General features: G+C 40.9%; 1 protein-coding gene across 3 annotated transcripts; it reads right to left on the bottom strand.

Annotated features, from left to right (window-relative positions):
• Window positions 1-1,936: 1,936 nt before the first annotated feature.
• Window positions 1,937-20,669, bottom strand: YBX1 (Y-box binding protein 1). 3 transcript variants are annotated; one of them, XM_012748458.3, is made up of 8 exons: window positions 20,348-20,669; window positions 19,602-19,665; window positions 11,922-11,955; window positions 9,125-9,214; window positions 8,482-8,784; window positions 8,079-8,164; window positions 2,754-3,040; window positions 1,937-2,000 (listed from the first exon to the last, which is right to left on the bottom strand). In XM_012748458.3, the coding sequence occupies exons 1-7, from the start codon at window positions 20,511-20,513 to the stop codon at window positions 2,785-2,787; spliced, it is 999 nt and encodes a 332-aa protein (XP_012603912.3). In that variant the 5' UTR covers window positions 20,514-20,669; the 3' UTR covers window positions 1,937-2,000; window positions 2,754-2,784. The 3 variants fall into 3 exon arrangements, with proteins under 3 accessions (XP_012603912.3, XP_012603913.3, XP_012603914.3); XM_012748459.3 differs by having other exon boundaries at window positions 2,754-3,019; XM_012748460.3 differs by lacking the exon at window positions 9,125-9,214 and having other exon boundaries at window positions 20,348-20,666.
• Between the last annotated feature and the right edge of the window lie 313 nt (window positions 20,670-20,982).

Raw genomic sequence — 20,982 nt, 5'->3', positions numbered from 1 at the left:
CCTTTAGAACTATTGCCCCCATTTCTCATGTCGAGCAACAGAGCTCTCATGGGGCAGATGAGAAGGGCTGCTCCTTTGTGACAAAATGCATGGGTTGTGCAGATATGCTGCGTAGCCACGCCATTCACTAGGTCTTATTTTCTGGGTAGGGCTTAAGTTGCGCAAATGTTTAGATATCCTGCTAGGGCTTATTTTATGGGTAGGTCTTATTTTCAGGGAAATACGGTAGGAGCACGACCCTACTGTGGACTGTGCCTGCAAGGGATCTAGGTTGTACACTCCTTGTCAGAGCCCAGTGCCTGACGACCTGGGGTGGAGCTGGTGACGGGGAAACAGCTGCAAGTGCAGATTGCCATTGGCAGAGAGGTTTGACTGCAGTTAACATGGTGCGCTTGGTCATCCCAGGACCACAACAACCACCCCTTGTCTGTGGAAGGATTATCTTCCATGAAGCCAGTCCCTGGTGCCAAAAGGGTCGGGGGACTGCTGCCATAACCCCATCTTACAGTCACAAATATAAGTCGAACTATTTTAATTCAGGGACCATCTATATCTGCAACCAGTAACAGTTTAGTCAGGCTTGGTGGTGGCTCCTGCCTGTAATCCCAGCATTTCAGGAGACTGAGATAGGAAAATCACTTGAGTACAGGAGTTCAAGACTAGCCTGAGTAACATTGCAAGACTCTGTCTCTACCAAAAAAATAAAAATCAACAGCAGTGTCACAGTCTTGCCAACACTGGGTATTTTCATAAAGCACCAGCAAGGAATGGGCTAACATTAATATACTTCTGTAGGATGAATATTTATACTATGCAGGACAAAAGATTTTCAAAAGTTTCTTATGAAGTTCTATTGCAAACAGTTGGCCCTAAATTTAAGTAAGGCCTTTTAAAACAGGTACCACTGCCTGGACTTTCATAGTGCTGCAGGACTCTTGAGGTGCCACTTCCATCTACACCACACCCCTATATTGTTTTGTTTCCCGTGTGCTCAGGATGATCCAGAATTGGTTTCTGGACAACAGCCACTTTCAACTAAATGACTGGATTATTTCACAAGTCAGGTCAAAGAACAACTAACAAAACATTAAGAGCCAGACCAGGCTTAGGCTGCAAGGTGTGGAAATCCTAAAGTCACAATTTCACCAGCCTCCCCATTGAGCTGCTTTCCCACGGGCATTCCTTATCTGTTACCATCTCTACCACATAAGGATCTGAGCCAATGTCTGCCAAGCAAACGGATCTGTGGAAGGTTCTACAACACTCTAAGGTTTGCATCCTCACTTGCCAGGGTGAAATAATTCTCCCAAGGTGATAGAACTAAGTGGAGCAAGGATTAGAATCCCTGTCAGTCTATTCTAGAACATGTGTTCTCCTCTCTTACAATGACTTACTGCAAAAGGAACCTATACTAAATGAAAAATGGCCCGAGAGTACATAGAGAGTATTATAGTACATAATTTTCTAAGTTTTAGTAGGAACCCACAGGCATGCAACTTAATAAAGGATTACGGGAAATTTTCCTTTGAGGGATAACCAGTGTCACCTATTTGCACACTAATTTAAGCTAAGGCTCCTAAACACCTAAGAATAAACTAAAACAAAAGTAGGCAGAAATATACACAAAGATAATTATTTAAGACCTTTATTAACAGGTGCTTGCAGTTTGTTGACTTTTTTCAAAAAATCAAGTTTGTGAACTTTTATTACAAATTAAAAATGAAGTTCTTAAAAATCTCAACTTGACCAGATATGAAACAATTTAAAAACCTTTAAAGGCATAGAGAAAAACCAGGCTTTTTTTAAAAAACACGTTTGTTATTACCAAAAAAGACATCTTTAGGTAAAAATAATAAAAACCCCATGCTGCATAGATAATGCAGATAGTTCTAGTTATCTGGTCAACGGGCAAAAAGCAAGCACTTAAGGTCTTCAGTTCCAATCTTTTCTTCATTTCTTATTGCTGGAATTTCATATTCATTTCTTGTTGGATGACTAAACTATAAAGAAAAAAAGAAATTAAAATTATCACACAGGACCCATTGCAATCTTCATGTAGTATATCACATGCTCCAGATCACATTAACCATGTATAGCTAGACATTAACAAATCTATTGGTCTCACCTAAGAGAGTGATTTACAACAGGAGTGGACACCATTGTGACATGAATAGCTAGCTACATGTGGGTTCTGGCTTGCCACCCAGAAACTAGTATAAAGGGGACAAAACCTCCCAAAGTACCACCAGCTGCAACAATTCTAGAGTTAGAGACAATTACTTGCCTCTCAGTATCATGTATAAAGCTGAATGCAAAGGAATCCCTTAATTTTTTAGAATTTATGGGCAACAAAAGTAAGTGAGCAAATAATAAGTTACGAGTAACAGGAACATAAATGTATCATTTGATCTGCCAGAGAACTATTAACCTACAGGTACTTTAACATACTTCTCAGAGGGAGGCTGCCCCCAGCTTACTGGTGAAATCACAGAATTCAATCAGAAAAGCTGACAAATAGTTCTAATATTCATGATTCTCCAGGTGTCAGAGAATTGGCTGAGAGATCAAATATGGCTCTGATAGTCAACATTCCTAAAATTGAATATTCAGGTAATTTTAAGACTAGAGTGGAAGACACTGAATAAAATGTCTTACTCTTTAACTGATAAACTACCCCTCCCCTTGAATAAAATTAGACACCCACCACTCAGGAATTCTAGGCTAAGGTCTGGAGGCCATCTCGGCATGCTTACCCGGACGATGGTAGAGATGGTAAGCCGGCATTTACTCAGCCCCGCCCTGCTCAGCCTCGGGAGCGGACGAATTCTCAGCTGGTGGATCGGCTGCTTTTGTCTCTTTGCCATCTTGTGGTTTAGGGTTTTCTGGGCGTCTGCGTCGGTAATTGAAGTTGCGGCGGTACCGACGTTGAGGCGGCTGCTGACCTTGGGTCTCATCTCCTTGATTCTCTTTATCCTCTTCATTGCCGTCCTCTCTGGGCTGTCTTTGGCGAGGAGGGCCCCTAGAATGAACGTTGTGTAAACTGAAGAATGATAAAACATTTTTGTTCTACACATCCAGTGTTAACATTCAGTTCATTCAACTAAATCACCATATCTGGCCATTCTCCACATCAAATGCTCTACAGGCAATTTAGCAAAAACAAAACTTGGTCCGTATTTTACAAATAGTAGGATGATTTTATATAAGGAGATGGGAGTATAAACTGGACAATGAGTACTTAACACTGGTTTTAACAAACTAATAAACTCCTGCCCACAGCATAATACAAAAGTAATCACAAAATACCTAATAGTGAAACTTAAGATCTTAAAATGGGCTTAATGGTAACCAGCTTTGAGAACAGTATATTAACTAACCTTTACCACAGATGAACACTTGCTAAAAATGCCCAAAATCAAAAACAAAGTAAAGATGCCCCCATACAAATAAAAGCACACAGCCATCATTTTATCATTAAGCAAATGCAAATTAAAACCACAATGATATACCTCTTCACTCCTACTAGAATGGTTATATGACAGAAAATAACCAGGGTTGGCCAGGATGTGGAAAAACTGGAACATTGCTGGGGAAATATAAAATGGCCCAGCTGCTTTGGAAAACAGTTTAGTAATTCCTAAAACGTTAAATCGTTACCATGATCCAACAATTCCATTCCTGGATCTACACCCAAGACATTATTCACAAAAACTTAATACATATTATGTGATTATTCACAATAGCCAAAAAGCGTGAACAAACCAACTGTCCATCAACTGAGGAATAAGCAAAATGTTGTACACCCATACCATGGAATGTAATTTGGCTATGAAAAGGAACCAAGTACTTCTAATGTGTTAGGACATGAAAAATCTTGAAAACATCATGTACTAAAGTGAAAAGAAGCCAGACACAAAAAAGCCATATATTGTATGATTCCCTTTATATGAAATGTCCACAATAAGTAAATTTATAAAGACACAAAGATTAATGGTGGCCAAGGACTGTGGTAGAGAGGAACAGGGAGTGACGACTAATACAGCTTTGATGGGCTGATGAAAATATTCTGGAATTACAGAGTGGTGGTGGTTGCACAACTTTGTGAATATACTAAAAGCCACTGAATTATACACATTTTTTTAAAAAAAGTTAAGTGATAGATCCCACCAAAATATTATTACCAATGAATGGCCTGAGATTAAAAGATAACCAAGACTTTAATCACCAAGATACTAGGACTTTTTTTCTTGCTGGTGCTTAGAATTGTCAGAATAATAATGTATTCTTGGCCTTTCCTCCAGTTATCATAGCACCCCAGAAAGCCCAGGAACAAGATTAATATCAGGGGTGTGGCCAGGCGCGGCGGCTCACTCCGGTAATCCTAGCACTCTGGGAGGCCGAGGCGGGCAGATTGCTCAAGGTCAGGAGTTCGAAACCAGCATGAGCAAGAGCAAGACCCTGTCTCTACCATAAACAGAAAGAAATTAATTGGCCAACTAATATATACATAGAAAAAATTAGCCGGGCATGGTGGCGCATGCCTGTAGTCCCAGCCACTCGGGAGGCTGAGGCAGCAGGATTGTCTGAGCCCAGGAGTTTGAGGTTGCTGTGAACTAGGCTGACGCCATGGCACTCACTCTAGCCTGGGCAACAAAGCGAGACTCTGTCTCAAAAAAAAAAAAAAAAAAATCAGGGGTGGGGCAAAGGCAATGTATGTAACCTAACATTTGTACCCCCATAATATGCTGAAATAATAAAAGATTAACATCCGGCCTTCTACATCTCTTGGTCATCATGGGCTCTAATTCACATTTATCTCTGTACATTCCATTTTTTACCTCCAAATCCCTCAGAACTGCCACAACCCATCTCCCATCTCATCTCCCTCTTCCCCTGACACTCTTTCCCCACATCTTTTGGAACTCGTGGTCAATCTTTAGCAAAACTGCTCTGGCTCTTCCTTCTCTTTAGTCCTCAAGTGTCCTAACTGCGGTTTCTAAGGCAATGATAGCCATGCTATTCTAAAAACTGCAGACTTTCAATTGTATGTTAGAGTCTGTCCTATTTCTATCTTTTTTCTGTTGCAGTTACAAGATCCCAGGTAAGAGTTTCTAAAAACCTAGGCTTTAAGATTGTTGCCCTCCTGTCCATTGTTTTCTATCCGGGTTTTTCTCAATTGTAAACATGACTCTAAAGTACACCTCTTCCTATTTTCCTAGATTATTCCTTCTTATTCTTCTGGGACTAATAGTCCAGTGATCTACCAAACTATTAATCTCATTCCCTCCTAACATTCTTCTCCCTTCTTTATCCAAGTGTAAAATCCATCATTAACAATATGATCAATCCCTACCCCAGTGTCTTCATTTGGATAAACCAATGCCACACAAATCCAACTCTGCTCAACTTGAGCCTGCTGCTCAAATGGCTGGAAAAATAGGTAAGCCAGGTAAACTCACTTCAAATTTCTAATTATTACCTCGTTACTTATACATTTCCCTTGTCTATTTCTCTTCTAGAGATAATTCCACATCTTTGCCACAAACTTCACAACACCTCCATCCCTCTTTTTCCTTTCCTTTTGACTCAACTGAGCAACCAAAGACTTCTGGCAAAGTCCCACTAACACATCTGTGTCCATATACTGGGGATCAGGCATCCTCAAACTATGGCCCGTGGGACACATGCTGGTGTTTTTGCCCGTTTGTTTTTACTTCAAAATAAGGTATTTCTGAAGTGTACATAGGAATTTGTTCATAGTTTTTCTTAAACTATAGTCCAGACCTCCAACAGTCTGAGGGACAGTGAATTGTCCTCCTGTTTAAAAAGTCTGAGGACCCCTGCTCTGGATGCTTACACATGGAAGTGCCCTCATTCCTAAAGGCCAACACCTCCACCTGTGGACAAAACTCCATCTCAGCTAAAGAATCAAGATACTTCCAGAAGTCACTTTCCTGCCATCAACTGTCCTTTTCTATTACATTTTTTTAGCCTACAAATATGCAAAAAAATCCTTTTGACCCCAGTTTCCCCTTACTACCATCTGTCTCCTTTTCAGCTAAACTCCTGCAAACTCCCTACTGATGTGATCCCTGTCTTAAGATGTCTTTCAATGTGCTCTTAAACCCACAACCAGGATTTCATCCACAATGCCATGCATCAGGAGTAGCATGCTTCATTCACTATTCATGTGGACAAAAGATTCTGCTGTTGGTACTCACAGACTTAAATGGACAGACTGCCATGAGAGCCTTTTTTAAAAAATGGTATTGTGGGCTAGGTGCAAGGGCTTATGCCTCTAGTCACAGCTACTTGGGAGGTGGAGGCAGGAGGATCACTTGAGCCCACACATTCAAGGCTACAGTGAGCTATGGCTGGGCCACTATACTCTAGCCTGGGTGACAGAGTTAAGACCCTATCTCAAAAAAACAGAAAATAGAAAAATAATCTATGTCTAGGTTTAAAACAGACTGAGCCACTGTCCAAAGTCAATAAAATCCAAAAATTTGTCAGCAAAGCTAATCTCCACTGGTCAGGGAAGAACCCATCAACCTCCAACATCCAGGACCAGGCTAATATCCTCTGGTGGTGAGTTAGAAACCTTTAATTGCAGTGTATTAGCTAGAACCTCAGCTCTGCTTTTTTAATAAATTAAAAACTTAGGAGAGGACAGTTACAAAGACACTGGCTGTTCTCAATATAAAAAATTCTCAATACACATATACTGATCTATATTATTCTATAAGAAATAGGGAACTCAACTAAGTTCCCTAGTTCTTATAGCTCCAATGACTGCTCCAACTTTGGTAAACTATATAAAAACTGCATGTAGGATCCCTCTTTCTTGTAGAGTCACAATCTATTTTGGAGGTTCTGAGCAACAAACTTGTTCCTTAAAAATTATTTGGGCATATTGGCCAGACACAGTGGCTCACGCCTGTAATCCTATCACCCTGGGAGGCTGAGGCGGGCAGATTGCTCAAGGTTAGGAGTTCGAAACCAGCCTGAGCAAGAGTGAGACCCTGTCTCTACTATAAATAGAAAAAAATTAATTGGCCAACTAAAAATATATAGAAAATATTAGCCAGGCTTGGTGTTGTGTGCCTGCAGTCCCAGCTACTCGGGAGGCTGAGGCAGAAGGATCGTTTGAGCCCAGGAGTTTGAGGTTGCTGTGAGCTAGACTGACACCACGGCACTCACCTGGGCAAGGGAGTGAGACTGTATAAAAAAAAAAAAAAAAAAAAAATCATATGAAGCTTGCTATGTAATATGTAAGTGGTCATCAGTTAAGTATTACTACATGGGTTTGATTCTTGAGTGCTACCTGTCAACTTTAAGGATAACAGGGAAAGACTGAATGCTTTGATCTAAGTCTCTTAAAGAAATAACTGTTACACCATTTTATCCTGTCACTGTGGTACTAGGAACATTGCCTCAAATGCACCTACCCCATAAGGCACTAAAATATGCTTGGCTCATGGAGCCTTTTCTCAATTACTCTAATAATTATCTTAATAGGCGTATTAGTTGTTTTATATCTTGGGATTGGGTCTCTTTCTAAAAAGAGAATTCTTAATGGTGTGATGATTTAATTCTGCAACTTTAGGGTGACCAAAAAACCCCAAAAGTACATAACTAAACTGAGAAGTAATAATGGAAAATTATGTCATCTCAGAGATAAAACTTACTATTGATTCTTTACTTATGCCATGGTGGGGTTCAGATACTCCTAATAAAAGATTATCTTTACCTTTCTCTCTCCCAAGGAAAAGTTTAAAAGATACGTGGTTTAAACTATTCTCTTACCTGTTTATGGACAGAAATTTTGAAATTCCATACCCTCATTACAAAGGAATACATAAAGTAGACCTCGTCTATTATGAGCTGTTTTAAACAAAGCCAAAGATACAAAAAACACATTCTCAAAGACAACTGACTTCAGGTTCAACTCTTAGGTATGTGATGAAGAAAGTATTGAAAGATAAATGGCTCAAAAACTGCAGGAGAAGCATGATGCTGTTGAGTCCTAACATATGTTTGAGGAACTTTTAATAGAAACAGGTTACTATGGTCCATACCTGCGGAATCGTGGTCTATAACCCCGATACATATTCTGTCTTACTGGTGGTCTACCTTGTTCTCCTGCACCCTGGTTGTCAGCACCCTGAAAAGACAATGGAAATCAAGCTTACTGGATCATTAACATAATAAAAACTCAAATGGACAAATAAAAAGTCTGAATACTAGAGTTAAATAAAAAACCACAACAAAATCCCCCACAAAAGTCCAATCATCTAGTAATTATGACTACGCTATAAATTATTGATCCTTTTGTTAGTTCTTATTAAGAATCAAGGTGTCTTCCATGATTTTAGTAAGAAGCTTCACTATAGGGGAAGAACTCCAGAAAATGGTTTAAAAATATAGTCCTATGAAAAGTTATCAGCTATTATTGATCCTTTTCCTTTTGGTGAAACTTACCTCCATCACTTCTCCCTGTACAGGAGGGTTGGAATACTGTGGTCGACGCCCATAGGGTCTCCGCATGTAGTAAGGTGGGAACCTTCGCCTGCGGTAGGGCCGGCGTTGTTGGGCCTGGCCTTCAGGAGCACTCTCCGATCCCTCATTCTTTTCCCCACTCTCACTGTTCTGGTAATTTTGCTGGTAATTGCGTGGAGGACCCCTGCGACGTGGATAGCGTCTATAATGGTTACGGTCTGCTGCATATTTACTGCCTTGAACTGGAATTCCACCAGGGCCTGTAACATTTGCTGCCTCCGCACCCTACAAAAGCCATTATATATTGACAGTGACAAAGGAAACCAGAACACATTCCACAAATTTCACACAATGCCACAGGAAAAAAAAAAGACAAGAAAAAGAAAAAAAGTGGGGGCAGGGGAGGTCTGCGTAGCCAGGGGTGCATAGGAATGACTAAGTATCACCTCCTCACTGTTCTGAAGAGATTGCTCTCTAACTGCAGCCAACACATTAGGCTTGATGCACCAGTGTTCATGTGGTCACCTGAACACATCCATCCACATTAGAGCCACCATCCTAACGGATGAGATCTCCAAAATATTTCCATACCGTAGTCAAACCTTTACACAAAAAGCATCCTCACCTTTTCTCCTTCAACAACATCAAACTCCACAGTCTCTCCATCTCCTACACTGCGAAGGTACTTCCTGGGGTTATTCTTCTTTATGGCAGTCTAGTAATATCACATTCCAAAAATAGATTAACAGGGGAGAATAATGTGCTTTTGCATTTAAAATGTACCAGAGTCAATATTATTTTAGCTTGGATATACACTTAAATCTTAAGATTTACTTTAAATAAGACCAAACTGTCAATAAATCTATGAATGCAGGGACCATGCTACCCCATCCTCAACCAAAATACTCCAATATTACAAGGCCCCAGCATTTTACTGCTATGTACAAAATTAAAACATGTAATTTAACACCTAAGGCAGACACAACAATGTATTTTTTAAAATGCTTTTTGCAAAAGCATCATATATGGCTTTGAACAAAATGAGGATATCCACCTATCCCCCAAAGACTGCACTTAATAGTAGAAGCTAGCCCCACACAGGGCCAGTTTAGATGACAGGCGAGTTTGGTTTACATGCTTCAAAGTTGACCAAACCAACTTTGTCCCTGTTACCATATCAAACTCAATTACAAATGTCAACCAAAATCCCTTCCGTTCTGTGATAATACTTCAATGGAATTGCAATTCACATATATTAACTATGTCATCCTTTAAATTATCTGATTGCACGGGACTGTTGGTTATTACCGCCCCAGAAATACAATAAATCTTAGAGATCTGTTACTTCTACTTCTCCAGACTGTTGAGGGCAGAGTAAAAGGGGAAGAGTAACACCTCACATTTTTATGTAATACTTACAAAGTTCTTTCACATATTACCTACTCAATCTCCTTATGGTAAAAGATATGAGGTATATTACTCCTTATTTAAAGATACAGGCTTTTAAAAAAATTATGTGACTTGCTGAAAAGTCACACAGATAATAAGTAGCACAGCAGGGACTTTTTCTAAACCTAGGTCTTGGGACTCCTAATCCCATGTTCATTCCACATCACAGCAATATCTGTTACAGGGTCATTCATGCATTTCCATTCCAGAGGCAGGGAAACCAACAAATCTGAGGCCAAATAAGCTAAGTTGCCCAGAACTGCAGTCTCTTTGATACATACACCACTAAGACCTGAGCAGCCAAAGTCCCAAGAAACAACTACTTGTTGAAACCACTTCCAAAATAAAGAGGAAAGCATATTGGTGACACCTTGTGAATCAGTACAACTGGGTGAGTCAAATAAATGATCTCATCTGTCATCTAAACTGTCACATAGTTTTCATACCTTTCATATATAGCCAACTATCAATTACCTGCAGTCATAGGGGATAGCATAAGTATGGATAATTAACAACCCAAAACTCTTATTTCAGTTAACACCTCTAACCCACTCACTCCCCACCACCCTTGAAGGTTGCCAACAGGCAGCAAGACAAGCCTTGCTGTCTCTTGTTCCTATGTCTACATATTCTTTCAAACATGAGAAGGAAAGTAAGGAACAAGTGAATTGTCTTTACCCAAACAAGAATACCAACTTTATATAGCAAACATTTGCTTTAAAATAACATTTTATCTTAGTAGTCTTGTATTTGTTTACATTGAGAATTTAAATGTTTTTACATTTACATTTGACCCTGGGATTATCTGATAGGGTTTTGGATGTATTAGAAATTGATCTGGCTTCCCCCTTGATTGTCACTGAATGCTGAATAGGACACTTCAGAGAGCTACAAAGCACCAACCTCAGACAGACCTTCCTAAGAAGCATGCTGTCATCCAAGCTCATATGCTTGAATAAACAGGTGAGTATGGAAATTGTCTTTAGGTCTTTTGATTTCTTGATTGTAGTATTAAAAATGTGGTTAAAAAGTTCTTAACATAATTTAATACAAGTTGATAGTATTTTTGTCTTATTTAAAAAAAAATTGTACATACATACAAATGTGTTTTTCCTACTCATTTCATCCCTTTGAGGCTGAGTAAGTCCAATGGAGCTTATATTATGTTCACTTGGCAGTGGCTTGCTTTAGCAATCTTAATTCCTTATCATCCATGCATTTGCAAAACACTGCCCTTAAATGACACTTGAAGAGAAAGTTCAGCATGTAGCACTTAACCCTATGTTATAGTTTTCTCCTCCCAAAACACTGGAAGGCAATCTAAAAATTATCTCATGAGTAATTATCAACTTTGCTGCACTCACTACCTTTCATTTAACCTTAAACTTGTGAGGATTTTTTTCATATTTCAAGCCAGCCAAAACTCTTCTAAGGTTTGGGGGGGATGAGGGGGTGAACCACTATCCATTCAAAGTGCTTTAGAATAGCAAGACTGATACACTCTTTTGCTAGTTCTCTAGTCTCCACTTCAATTACTGTTTTACGGCTCTGTCCGATTTCCCACGATTATGGTGATTTGTCCCTACAGGTAGCCCTAACAGCATCTGAAAACTTATTGCCAAAGTTAGTATTTATGCAGCATCAGTTCAAGTACAGAATCATAGAGGTTATTTGTTTATCTGAAATTAGGTAAGAAAATTTAGTGAAATGAGTAAACAAATTCAACATTTTACAAAGCTATAGCTATTAAGAAAATACCAATTTGAAACAGCTATTTTCTTTTTAACTGAAATCCAGTACAATGTATGTTTCAATGTATACACTTCAAGTATGCTACTACTCTTACTGTAAGAACTAAATTAACTAGTGGTTGGACTTAATAACCTTTTGTAAGGAACAATAGTTGAAAAGACACACCCCTTTCTTCTCACAAACCTTGAGTCAGAAGCTCAAATATCTACATAAGCACTCACCTGGTGTACAAATACATCTTCCTTGGTGTCATTCCTGCAAGACAGAACCAGGTTGAACAAGTTAGAAAATGGAACACATTTCATGTTGCCGAAGATTAAGAATACGCCTGATCGCTGGCACATCTTTTCCCCAGACTTTGATTGCTGACTAGCTACTAGGAAATCTGGAAAATAAACACACAAAACAAGCTACCATGATCTCTCCTTTAAAGACTAAAAACTAAGAAAGTGCGCCTATTGAGCCATAATTAAGAGGGCAGTAGTGACTAGTGATATATATTCTGCTACTCCTATTAAACATTAACAATGTTGCGGCACACCCCACTCTTGCCCTCTAGGGAGAACATGGTTACCAACAGGTAGGAATTACTTTCTCTTTTCACTCTTAACCATTTCCTCTTCGCCATTTCCAATTCCCAACTTTCCTTAAGGTTATTAACAAAACTCCCTTAGAATATGAAGCACAAAGTGAACCCTAATGTAAACTATGGACATTGGGCAATAATGTAAATTTGAATGTGAGAGAAGCCTAGGCAGTTATAAAAGGTACTCCAGAAGGCAAGACCAGAAATGATGATGGCCTGGATTAAGGGGACATGTATGACGGGAGATATTTGAGGTGTCCTTCTTGAGGCATAATGGCAAAAACTTGTGCATATAACTGCACCTTAAAAGTGAGGAGAATCATCTGAGGCTTTTTTTTTTTTTAGCTTGAAGACTGAGATTAAGGAGATGATACCAGGAGAAACACTTCTAGGCCTTTTAGTGTCTTGCCTGACAATGAACTAGACTGATGGGCTTACTATGAGCTTCTTGCTGATCTATGGAACAATGTACACACTAAAGGAACCTCACAAAATTAACTTTAATTCTGACTTAAAAGTTATAACTTGGACTATTTAATTTTTGTGAACAGGATAATTTTAAATCTTTTATGCTAGAGACAGGGTTGCTTTGCTGCCTGGGTTAGAATGCAGTGGCATCTTTTATAGTTCATTGCAACTTCAAACTCCTGGCCTCAAGTGATCCTCCTGCCTCAGCCTCCTTCATAGCTGGGACTATGTGCATGCATCACCATGCCCTGCTAATTTCTCTGTTTTTTGTAGAGATGGGGTGTTGCTATGTTGCTCACACTGGCCTCGAATGCATGGCCTCAAGCAATCCTCCCACCTCAGCTCCTCAATGTGTTAGGATTACAGTTGTGAGCCACTGTGCCAGCCTGGATTTTGAATTTTAAAACAGAACCTTGCAAAAGCTACTCAAAAGCAGCTGAATGAAAACTCATCTTTCGAGCTAGATGAATATTAACCCATCTGTCCATAGTTTCATAGGCACCACAGAAATAAATTACAGCCATCATTAATTAGATATAATAGTGATTTTCAACAGGAGTATAGGGCATTTAAAGTTGTTCCAAAGATGGAGAGTACTATTTGTATTAATGGAGGCGAGGACTTGCTAGATAAGTAAACTTGTTTACTATTTGAGTTTTGAATGTAGTATTTTTGTACTGTATTAATATGCATTTTCTTTAGGGTTGTAAAAGGAATATTAGAAAATTTACCAAAACAATTTATCTGGTCAGAACAATCTTTTAAAAAAGTAGTACAGGGTTGGCAATACACACAAAAGGTAACGTCAATGCCTCAAAAACAGCTTAAGGAGATATTTTGTGGGTACACAGATATATGGAGACCAACACAGGCTCACTGATGTCATGCCGGACAACAAAGTACTCATTTTGTTGACACTAAACCAGCCCAATATAGAGTTACCATGACCAAAGTGCATCTGGATTTCAGGAGGAAACTTGACAGCTCAAAAAAATGCAGTTTCCACCAAGACAGAATACTATGTTTTGGGCACATTAAATCAATCTAATTGCAACTTGTTAAAGGACTACCCAGAAATTCAAGGCACCACTAACAGGCCACCTGATTTTTTAGTCTTGATTCTACTATTAACAGCTATGGAACACAGGAAAGCTGCCTCATCTTTTTCATCACCTGCAAAAAGATTAGACATATAACAGCTTACATTACCGTGTTTTCCAAAAAATGAGACAAGGTCTTTTATTTTTCCTCAAGACGACACTCTAGGGCTTATTTTCAGGGGATGTGTTATTTTTTTAAGTACAACAATCTACATTTACTCAAATATAGTAAAAGTAAAATGGCAGCCACAGATTTTCTTCTTCCCCCTGGGGACACATAATAGCTAAAGTGAGTGTCCCACTCCTCACTTCACTGAGGAGACTTTCCCCTCAAAGCCTCAGCTTGCAGCACTCACAGAATGATGGCCGGGACCTGATGGGGGGGGGGAGACCTTATTGGTGGGGCTGCTGGTACCTTTCCAGTCACCTCTGGGATAGTAACTGTCACGATGGGGCATATGAGAAGGGCTACTCATCTTCTTTACCGCTCCAAGACGAAATGCATGGGTTGTGCAGATAAGCTGCGTAGCCATGCCCATCACTAGGTCTATTATGCTAACTGCTTCAAATACATTATCCAACCCCACATTCCACAAATTAGGGAACTGAAATACAATAGTAATTTGCTTAAAGTGGTAGACTTTGATTCTATAGGTCCTGGTCTTTGAAATGTGTACATTTTAGCTTTAGAGAGAGAGACTAGAGCATATGGTTTCTCCTATTTTAGGAGAGGGGCAAGAAGTAACAAGCATCCTTACTCCCCTGCAGTACTCAAAATTATTATATGCAATTAGACTAGGACTCTGCAAACACTTCTGGCAAGGGAGCAAACAGTAAATATTTAAGACTTTGTGGGCCAATAAAAGGTCTGTTGAATATCCCTCCTTCCCCTACTCAATAACCCTAAAAAAAAAAAAAAGTAAAATCTAGGCCATGCACAGTGGCTGGCGAAGTGTAATCCTAGCACTTTGAGAGGTTGGGAGGCTGAGGTGGGAGGACTGCTTGAGGCCAGGAGTTGAAGATCAGCTTGGGCAAGAGTGAGACCCTGACAACTAAAAACAGAAAAATTAGCTGGATGTGGTGGTGCATGTCAGTTGTCCAAGCTACTCAGGAGGTTGAGGCAAGAGGATCACTTGAGCCCAGGAGGTTGAAGTTGCAGTGAGCTAATGATCCTGCCACTGCACACCAGCCTGGGCAACAGAGCAAGACCCTGTCTCTTAAAAGAATCACATTATTTTAGAATTTGTGTGGTCACATATTCTGCTGCCTATGCTTCCCCCCCAATCCTAAACAATGATTTAAAAAGGTAATACCCATTCTTATCCTGCAGGCCACATATAAACAAAATAAAAAAGATTCTAAAGTGAGATATACACTGTTTTTTGAGACAGAGTCTGGCTTTGCTGCCCAGGCTAGAGTGAGTGCCATGGCGTCAGCCTAGCTCACAGCAACCTCAAAACTCCTGGGCTCAAGCAATCCTGTTGCCTCAGCCTCCCGAATAGCTGGGACTACAGGCATGCGCCACCACGCCCGACTAATTTATATATATATATATATATATATATATATATATATATATATATATTAGTTGGCCAATTAATTTCTATTTATAGTAGAGACAGGGTCTCGCTCTTGCTCAGGCTGATTTTGAACTCCTGACCTTGAGCAATCCGCCCTCCTCGGCCTCCCAGAGTGTTAGGATTACCAGCGAGAGCCACTCCACCTGGCCTAGATATATACTCTTCCTGGACTCAAAAAGAAATATAAAGAAATAAAAAAGTAAAAATAAAATAAAATAATTAAAGAATTTTTTAAAAAATAAAGTGAGATAAAGTCCAATGAGCAAGTCTTTTAATTTGTAAAGCTGACCTGCATGCTAAAAACCAGAACTTTCAGCAATCCTAAACTTCATAGAATGTAAAAAGTAGAAAGCTTTTCACATCTGCATAACTAGCAGTCAGCACAGAGAAGCGCCAGAGACATGCTAGAAACCATATAAGAAAAGCCTCTCAATGACTAATGACTAAGAATAGCCATCCTAAAAAATCATCTATAACTATGTGGACAACAACCAATTTGAAGATGACTAGGTCTATTTCAGAGATAGCATAACAGAGGGGGAACACAAATGCCAGAATCAGAAAACTTGGGTTCAAATCCCAACTCTGCCACTTACTAGCTATGCTTACTAGGCAAGTAAACAACATATTCGTACCTCAGAGTAACAATATGGATTCTTTAAAGGTTTTCTAAGGATTAAACGAATTAGTTCATTTAAGCAGTGACAACAGATCTTGGTATAAATACGTGCTAGGTACTTCTATTATCAATGTGAGAAGGAATCACCCATTAGTTATATATAGGTATGGAATCCCCACAGGGAGCCCCCCCCCCAATGGAAACTAAACTTGACAGGCATGACTAAGTATGTTTCTAAAGAGGAAATAGCTAAGGCTTTCCCTGGCTTGGTTTATTACATCTTTCTAGACCCTGGGTAATAAACTTAAATGCATACACAAGGCCAGGTGGGAAGGGCAGTCATCAAGATAACACAACTAAGTGTGACAGACTGTGGTTAAAAAGAAGAAAAAAAGAAATGTATGCACATCTAAAGGTAGTGATTATTCCAAGGGTCTTGACATCTAATAAAAAAAAAATAAAAAAAAATAAAGGTAGTGATTATCAACCCAAATTGCCATCAAAAAAAATAAATAAATAAAATAAAGGTAGTGATAATTCACAGGGCCAGCTGGTTTTTATTTATGTGGAAACACAGACCCCTCAAACTAGCTAAAGTTCAGATCTTAAAAATATGACAATCTAAATTATTTTTGGTGTTATCTCTTAAATCTTTAATGCTAGTAATTAATTCCAATTCTTTTAAAGACACTGTACCGTCCAGTCAAAACATCTTGGGGTAGGATTTAGCCAGTAGTTCACAAGTTTATGACCTCTATTTATTCCCTTTGCTCCCAATTCCTTGCTCACCTCAAAACTTCAGAATGATTAATTTAGGCTTTTAAGTCAGAATACAAAAATGTTCTTATTCTGGTCATTATAAAAGATGCGTGCATGTCCCATTGAAAAAAATAAATCATTGCCAAGCGATTCATGGTTATCTCTCATGGGTTTAGTAACTATGGATTAATCCTTAACAGCTAATAAAATCAAATATTAATGGGGGGGACTAATAAACCCCTCTAGTCACATAGTCCAATTATCTTTTTTACGGACACAGCATGCAAAGGAATAACTCAATGAGTTTCTCACAATTTCTAGATCACATAGTCTAACAAAATAAAGCAAAAAAAATTTTGCTATTTTAAAGCTTTGTGCTTCTTAGTTTCTCGAACACAATATAATCATCTGGGGAAACCCTTTAAAGAAATAATTTTAACAAGGCTGTAACAATTCACATAGGTGGTGTAATTTAGGCTGGAATAAATGTTTACAATTAAAATGTCTTTAAAGGCAGAAAATTTACATAAAATACCCCCAATTTTAATTGTAAAAATATCTTAAGTGCCTAGAACTAAGAGTTACAGCAGTCATCTCAAATCCTGCACTCTACCCTTTATACAGAAGCAGGGTAGGGCATGTTACCTCCCGTCTCCCTCTATCCCTCAGGAGAGCCAAGTGCCCCCAGCCTTTTATGTTATCTTATCTGTTCTACTACAGGAAGTATATATGCAACCCACTGCTAGCTTCCAAGCTGCATTTAAGCCCTACATTTTCCTTGATTAAGGCAAACCTCCCCTGATTTAATTGGAGTCAGATTTTTACAGTATCTTATTAAAAAGTCACAATCATTAAAGTGACCAGTTTAGAGACATAAAGCACACTTAACCAGTTAATTTGACTAAATAGAGGTTAGGATAGTCCAAACAAGGATGATCAAAAGCCAATTTACATTTAACTTGCCCTGGAGGATGACCAACTGAGTCCAAGTCAGAAGACAGATATTCAACAAATGGCATCTCATGGAATACTTATAAAATATAAAGAATTACTTTTTATCACCATAAAACTCACTTCAAAAAATGTTATAACCTAATGTCCACTTAACAAAATACAGTATAGCAAAGTACATGCTAAAATTTCTTAAATACAAACCACTCTATCCACTGAAGAAGCTTCAAGCTACAGTCGCCTCTCATATGTATAGAGTTGCCTTATTACAGTGGGTCAAGGATTAAAAGCAATGATTTTGAAGGTTTGACCCAAACCATGAAGCGGAAATTCTTGTTAAAAATGTACTGAGACCTAACAAATTCAAAGCTTTGTAGGAGGAACTAAAGAGCTTGCCATTTGCAACATTCTTCCACAGTAAGCACACTTCAATTTGAAAGCTATTGGTTTAAGAATCAGAACTAAGATGGAAATATTAACTAAACTAAATCACTAATTCAGATAACTTAAAAAGCTCCCAGTAAACCAATCATATACAGGCACCAAACCATACCCTTCCTTCCTCACTAGTAACCCACCATCAAAAACATTGATCAGAAATGTAGCTCTGGCCTATAAGGAAGGCAAACAGACAACTGGAATATCCTAAGGATTTTTGAAAGAAACAAAATGTTTCCCTACAATTGCAAATGAGAACAGATCATCAAATGCCTATAAATCTCTGGCTTTGCATGTTTCCACAATACTGTACAGCTGATCAATGAATGGTTCTTTTATCAGTCAATTATGTCTGTCTTTAAGCTTCATCTCACCCATTTGTTGTCCATTTCACAAGTATTAAGTGTTCTCTTTTAATCACCTGTTTAACATCTCCAAAAGAAAAGACTTAGAAGAGAAAAATGCTCAAATTGTACCAAGTATTCTACCTGTAAGGGCAAGATTGCTATTGGCATGCGTAAGCCGTGCTCTACACCCATGTAACTGTACTACTAGCCTTGGCAGCCATCTTGAAAATGATGCCTGGCTCACAAGGGAACCCATGGAGAGTACAGTGAGTACACTGCACGTTATCACCACTATTGAACAATTTAATGAATAATTCCTAAAGATGCTGTTTGTAGCTTTACCTTCAAATAAGAGGAACAATGTTAAATTTCCTGGGGCTATGGCCACTCTTATAAACTATAGCCAGGGCTTTAATAAAATTGATTTAACCAGTATGATTTGGGGACGAGGAAGTGGGAGAATACTGAGGAAGGGAAAGGACCGTTTTTTCAGATATATCATTTTCTCTATAAGCAAATGATAACAGCTCTCTGGTCAATATGAAATATATCCGACGTATTAAGACAGTATATTTGAAACGTTAAACAAAGGCAATATTTAAGATTAATATGACAAAAGCTCACATACTTGACATGTCAAATCATGTTACCCCCAAAAGGTCAACATGTGTAAATAGCCTATGTTAATCAGCAGACCCAATAAAGTATAAAAGCATGACAAGAATGAAAACGCACTGGACTGTAGTTTCCCCAGCTTGTCATAACATTAAAGTATGGTTCATTCACTCCACTTGCCTTTTAAATTACTTTGTACCATAACTAAGCCTTTGAAATTAGCTTCAAATGAATACTTAGCTGGAAAACAAAGACAACCTCTAGTCCCAGTAATTCCTCCAAAGGAAACAAAATCACACCAATACAACTAGAGTAGCAACCGCCCTCGAACACGGCAGTGTACCTACACACTGCCCGAAACAATCCCAAGCCCCGCAAAGCCCCAGAGCGGCAAACGTGAGAAAATGGGGATGAAGGCTTCAGAGCCGGGCAGCTCACCTGTTGATGAAACCATATCCGTTTCTTACATTGAACCATTTTACTGTCCCCAAAACCTTCGTTGCTGGAAAACAAAGCAAAACAACCCACGATTACCAGACATCCCTTTTAAAACAGCCCGGCTTCTGCATCCGGTCCCTCGCACGCTGCCGGCCGCAGCCACCTGACAGCCTTTTCTCTCCAAAGCCCGTCTGCCGGGCCGCGCCGGGGCCACTACGACGCCCTCCCCGTACACGTGGGTGAATTCGAAGCCGCGGGGCGCCCCAGGGCAGGCCCGGGGCGCGGGACCAAGATGGGTGTGTGCGCAGGCTGCGGGCGGAGAGCACGTGAGGGAAGGGGAAGCCGCCCCGGCCCACTCCGGCCTGCGTAGGCGGCGCGCCGCGCCCTCGGGGCACACGCGGAAGGGAGCTGGGTGGGGGAGCCGGGAACAACGGCGTGCGGGCCCGAGCGCACGAGGCCGGCCGGCGGGGAGGGGACCCTGCCGCACACGCGGTCGGCGGCGCGCGGCCGCAGGGGGAGGGGCGCGCGGGCCCGCGGGGTCCACAGGGGGCGCGGGAGGTGGCGAGCGCGCGCCTGCTGGGCGGGCGGGCCCCCGCGAAGGCGAGTGGGGGGGCCGGGGGGAAGGGCAGCCGCGCCGTGGAGTCGGTGCCCGCCGGCCGCGCGCCCGCCGGCTCGCCCCGCTCGGGCTAACGGTTCCGCTGCCAGGCTTCCATACGGCCCCACCCCCGGCACTGCCCGGCCCTCACCGATGACCTTCTTGTCCCCGCCGGCAGGCGCCGCCGATGTAAGGCCGCCCGGGCCACCGCTCCCTGCGCCGCTGCCCGTGGTGCCGGGCTTGGTGTCGGCAGCGCTGAGGGCGGGGGCGGCGGGGGGGGCGGCGGGCGGCTGCTGGGTCTCGGCCTCGCTGCTCATAGTTGCGGTGATGGTGACTGGGGCCGGCTGCGGCAGCTGCGGCTCCTCCCGATGTGTGATGGTAACTAGGCCGGCGGCGGCGGTGGGGCTGCACAGGGCACTCTGGGGTCCGCTCTCCGCTCCCGCTACCGATCGAACTAGCGAGAATGGCGGGACAGGCGGGATAAGCCCGATGATCGACCCGCCCTCGGCATTGTTGACTGGCCAGCCTTGCTGTCAATCTCACCACCTGACCCCAATTCCTGGCCTATATTGGTTAATACTTTATCACTCCTCCAGTCTCATTGGCCCTTAGGCGGCTAATTCAGCCGACCTACAACCGTTCCTGCCTCCGCCGCCGCCATAGAGACCGGAACTAGAATTAGAGTAGTCACCACGAGAACCATAGAGTACCCGAGAGGACGAGCAGAGCGAACGTGACTTTCACGAGGCCGCTGCTCGGGCGGGCTTCAGGTTCAGGGTTGTGTCC

Source organism: Microcebus murinus, chromosome 2 (genome assembly GCF_040939455.1).
Source record: "Microcebus murinus isolate Inina chromosome 2, M.murinus_Inina_mat1.0, whole genome shotgun sequence".
Classification (NCBI taxonomy): Eukaryota; Metazoa; Chordata; class Mammalia; order Primates; family Cheirogaleidae; genus Microcebus; species Microcebus murinus.
This window is presented reverse-complemented; position numbering and strand designations above follow the sequence as displayed.

Bases quoted from the DNA above. Each gene is read 5' to 3' on its own strand.
- YBX1 (XM_012748458.3), bottom strand. From the start codon at position 20,513: ATGAGCAGCGAGGCCGAGACCCAGCAGCCGCCCGCCGCCCCCCCCGCC. The intron at 19,666-20,347 runs GTGAGGGCCGGG...TTTGTTTTCCAG, and splicing joins CGGGGACAAGAAGGTCATCG to CAACGAAGGTTTTGGGGACA. The intron at 3,041-8,078 runs GTATGGACCATA...ATCATTCTTCAG, and splicing joins TATAGACCACGATTCCGCAG to TTTACACAACGTTCATTCTA.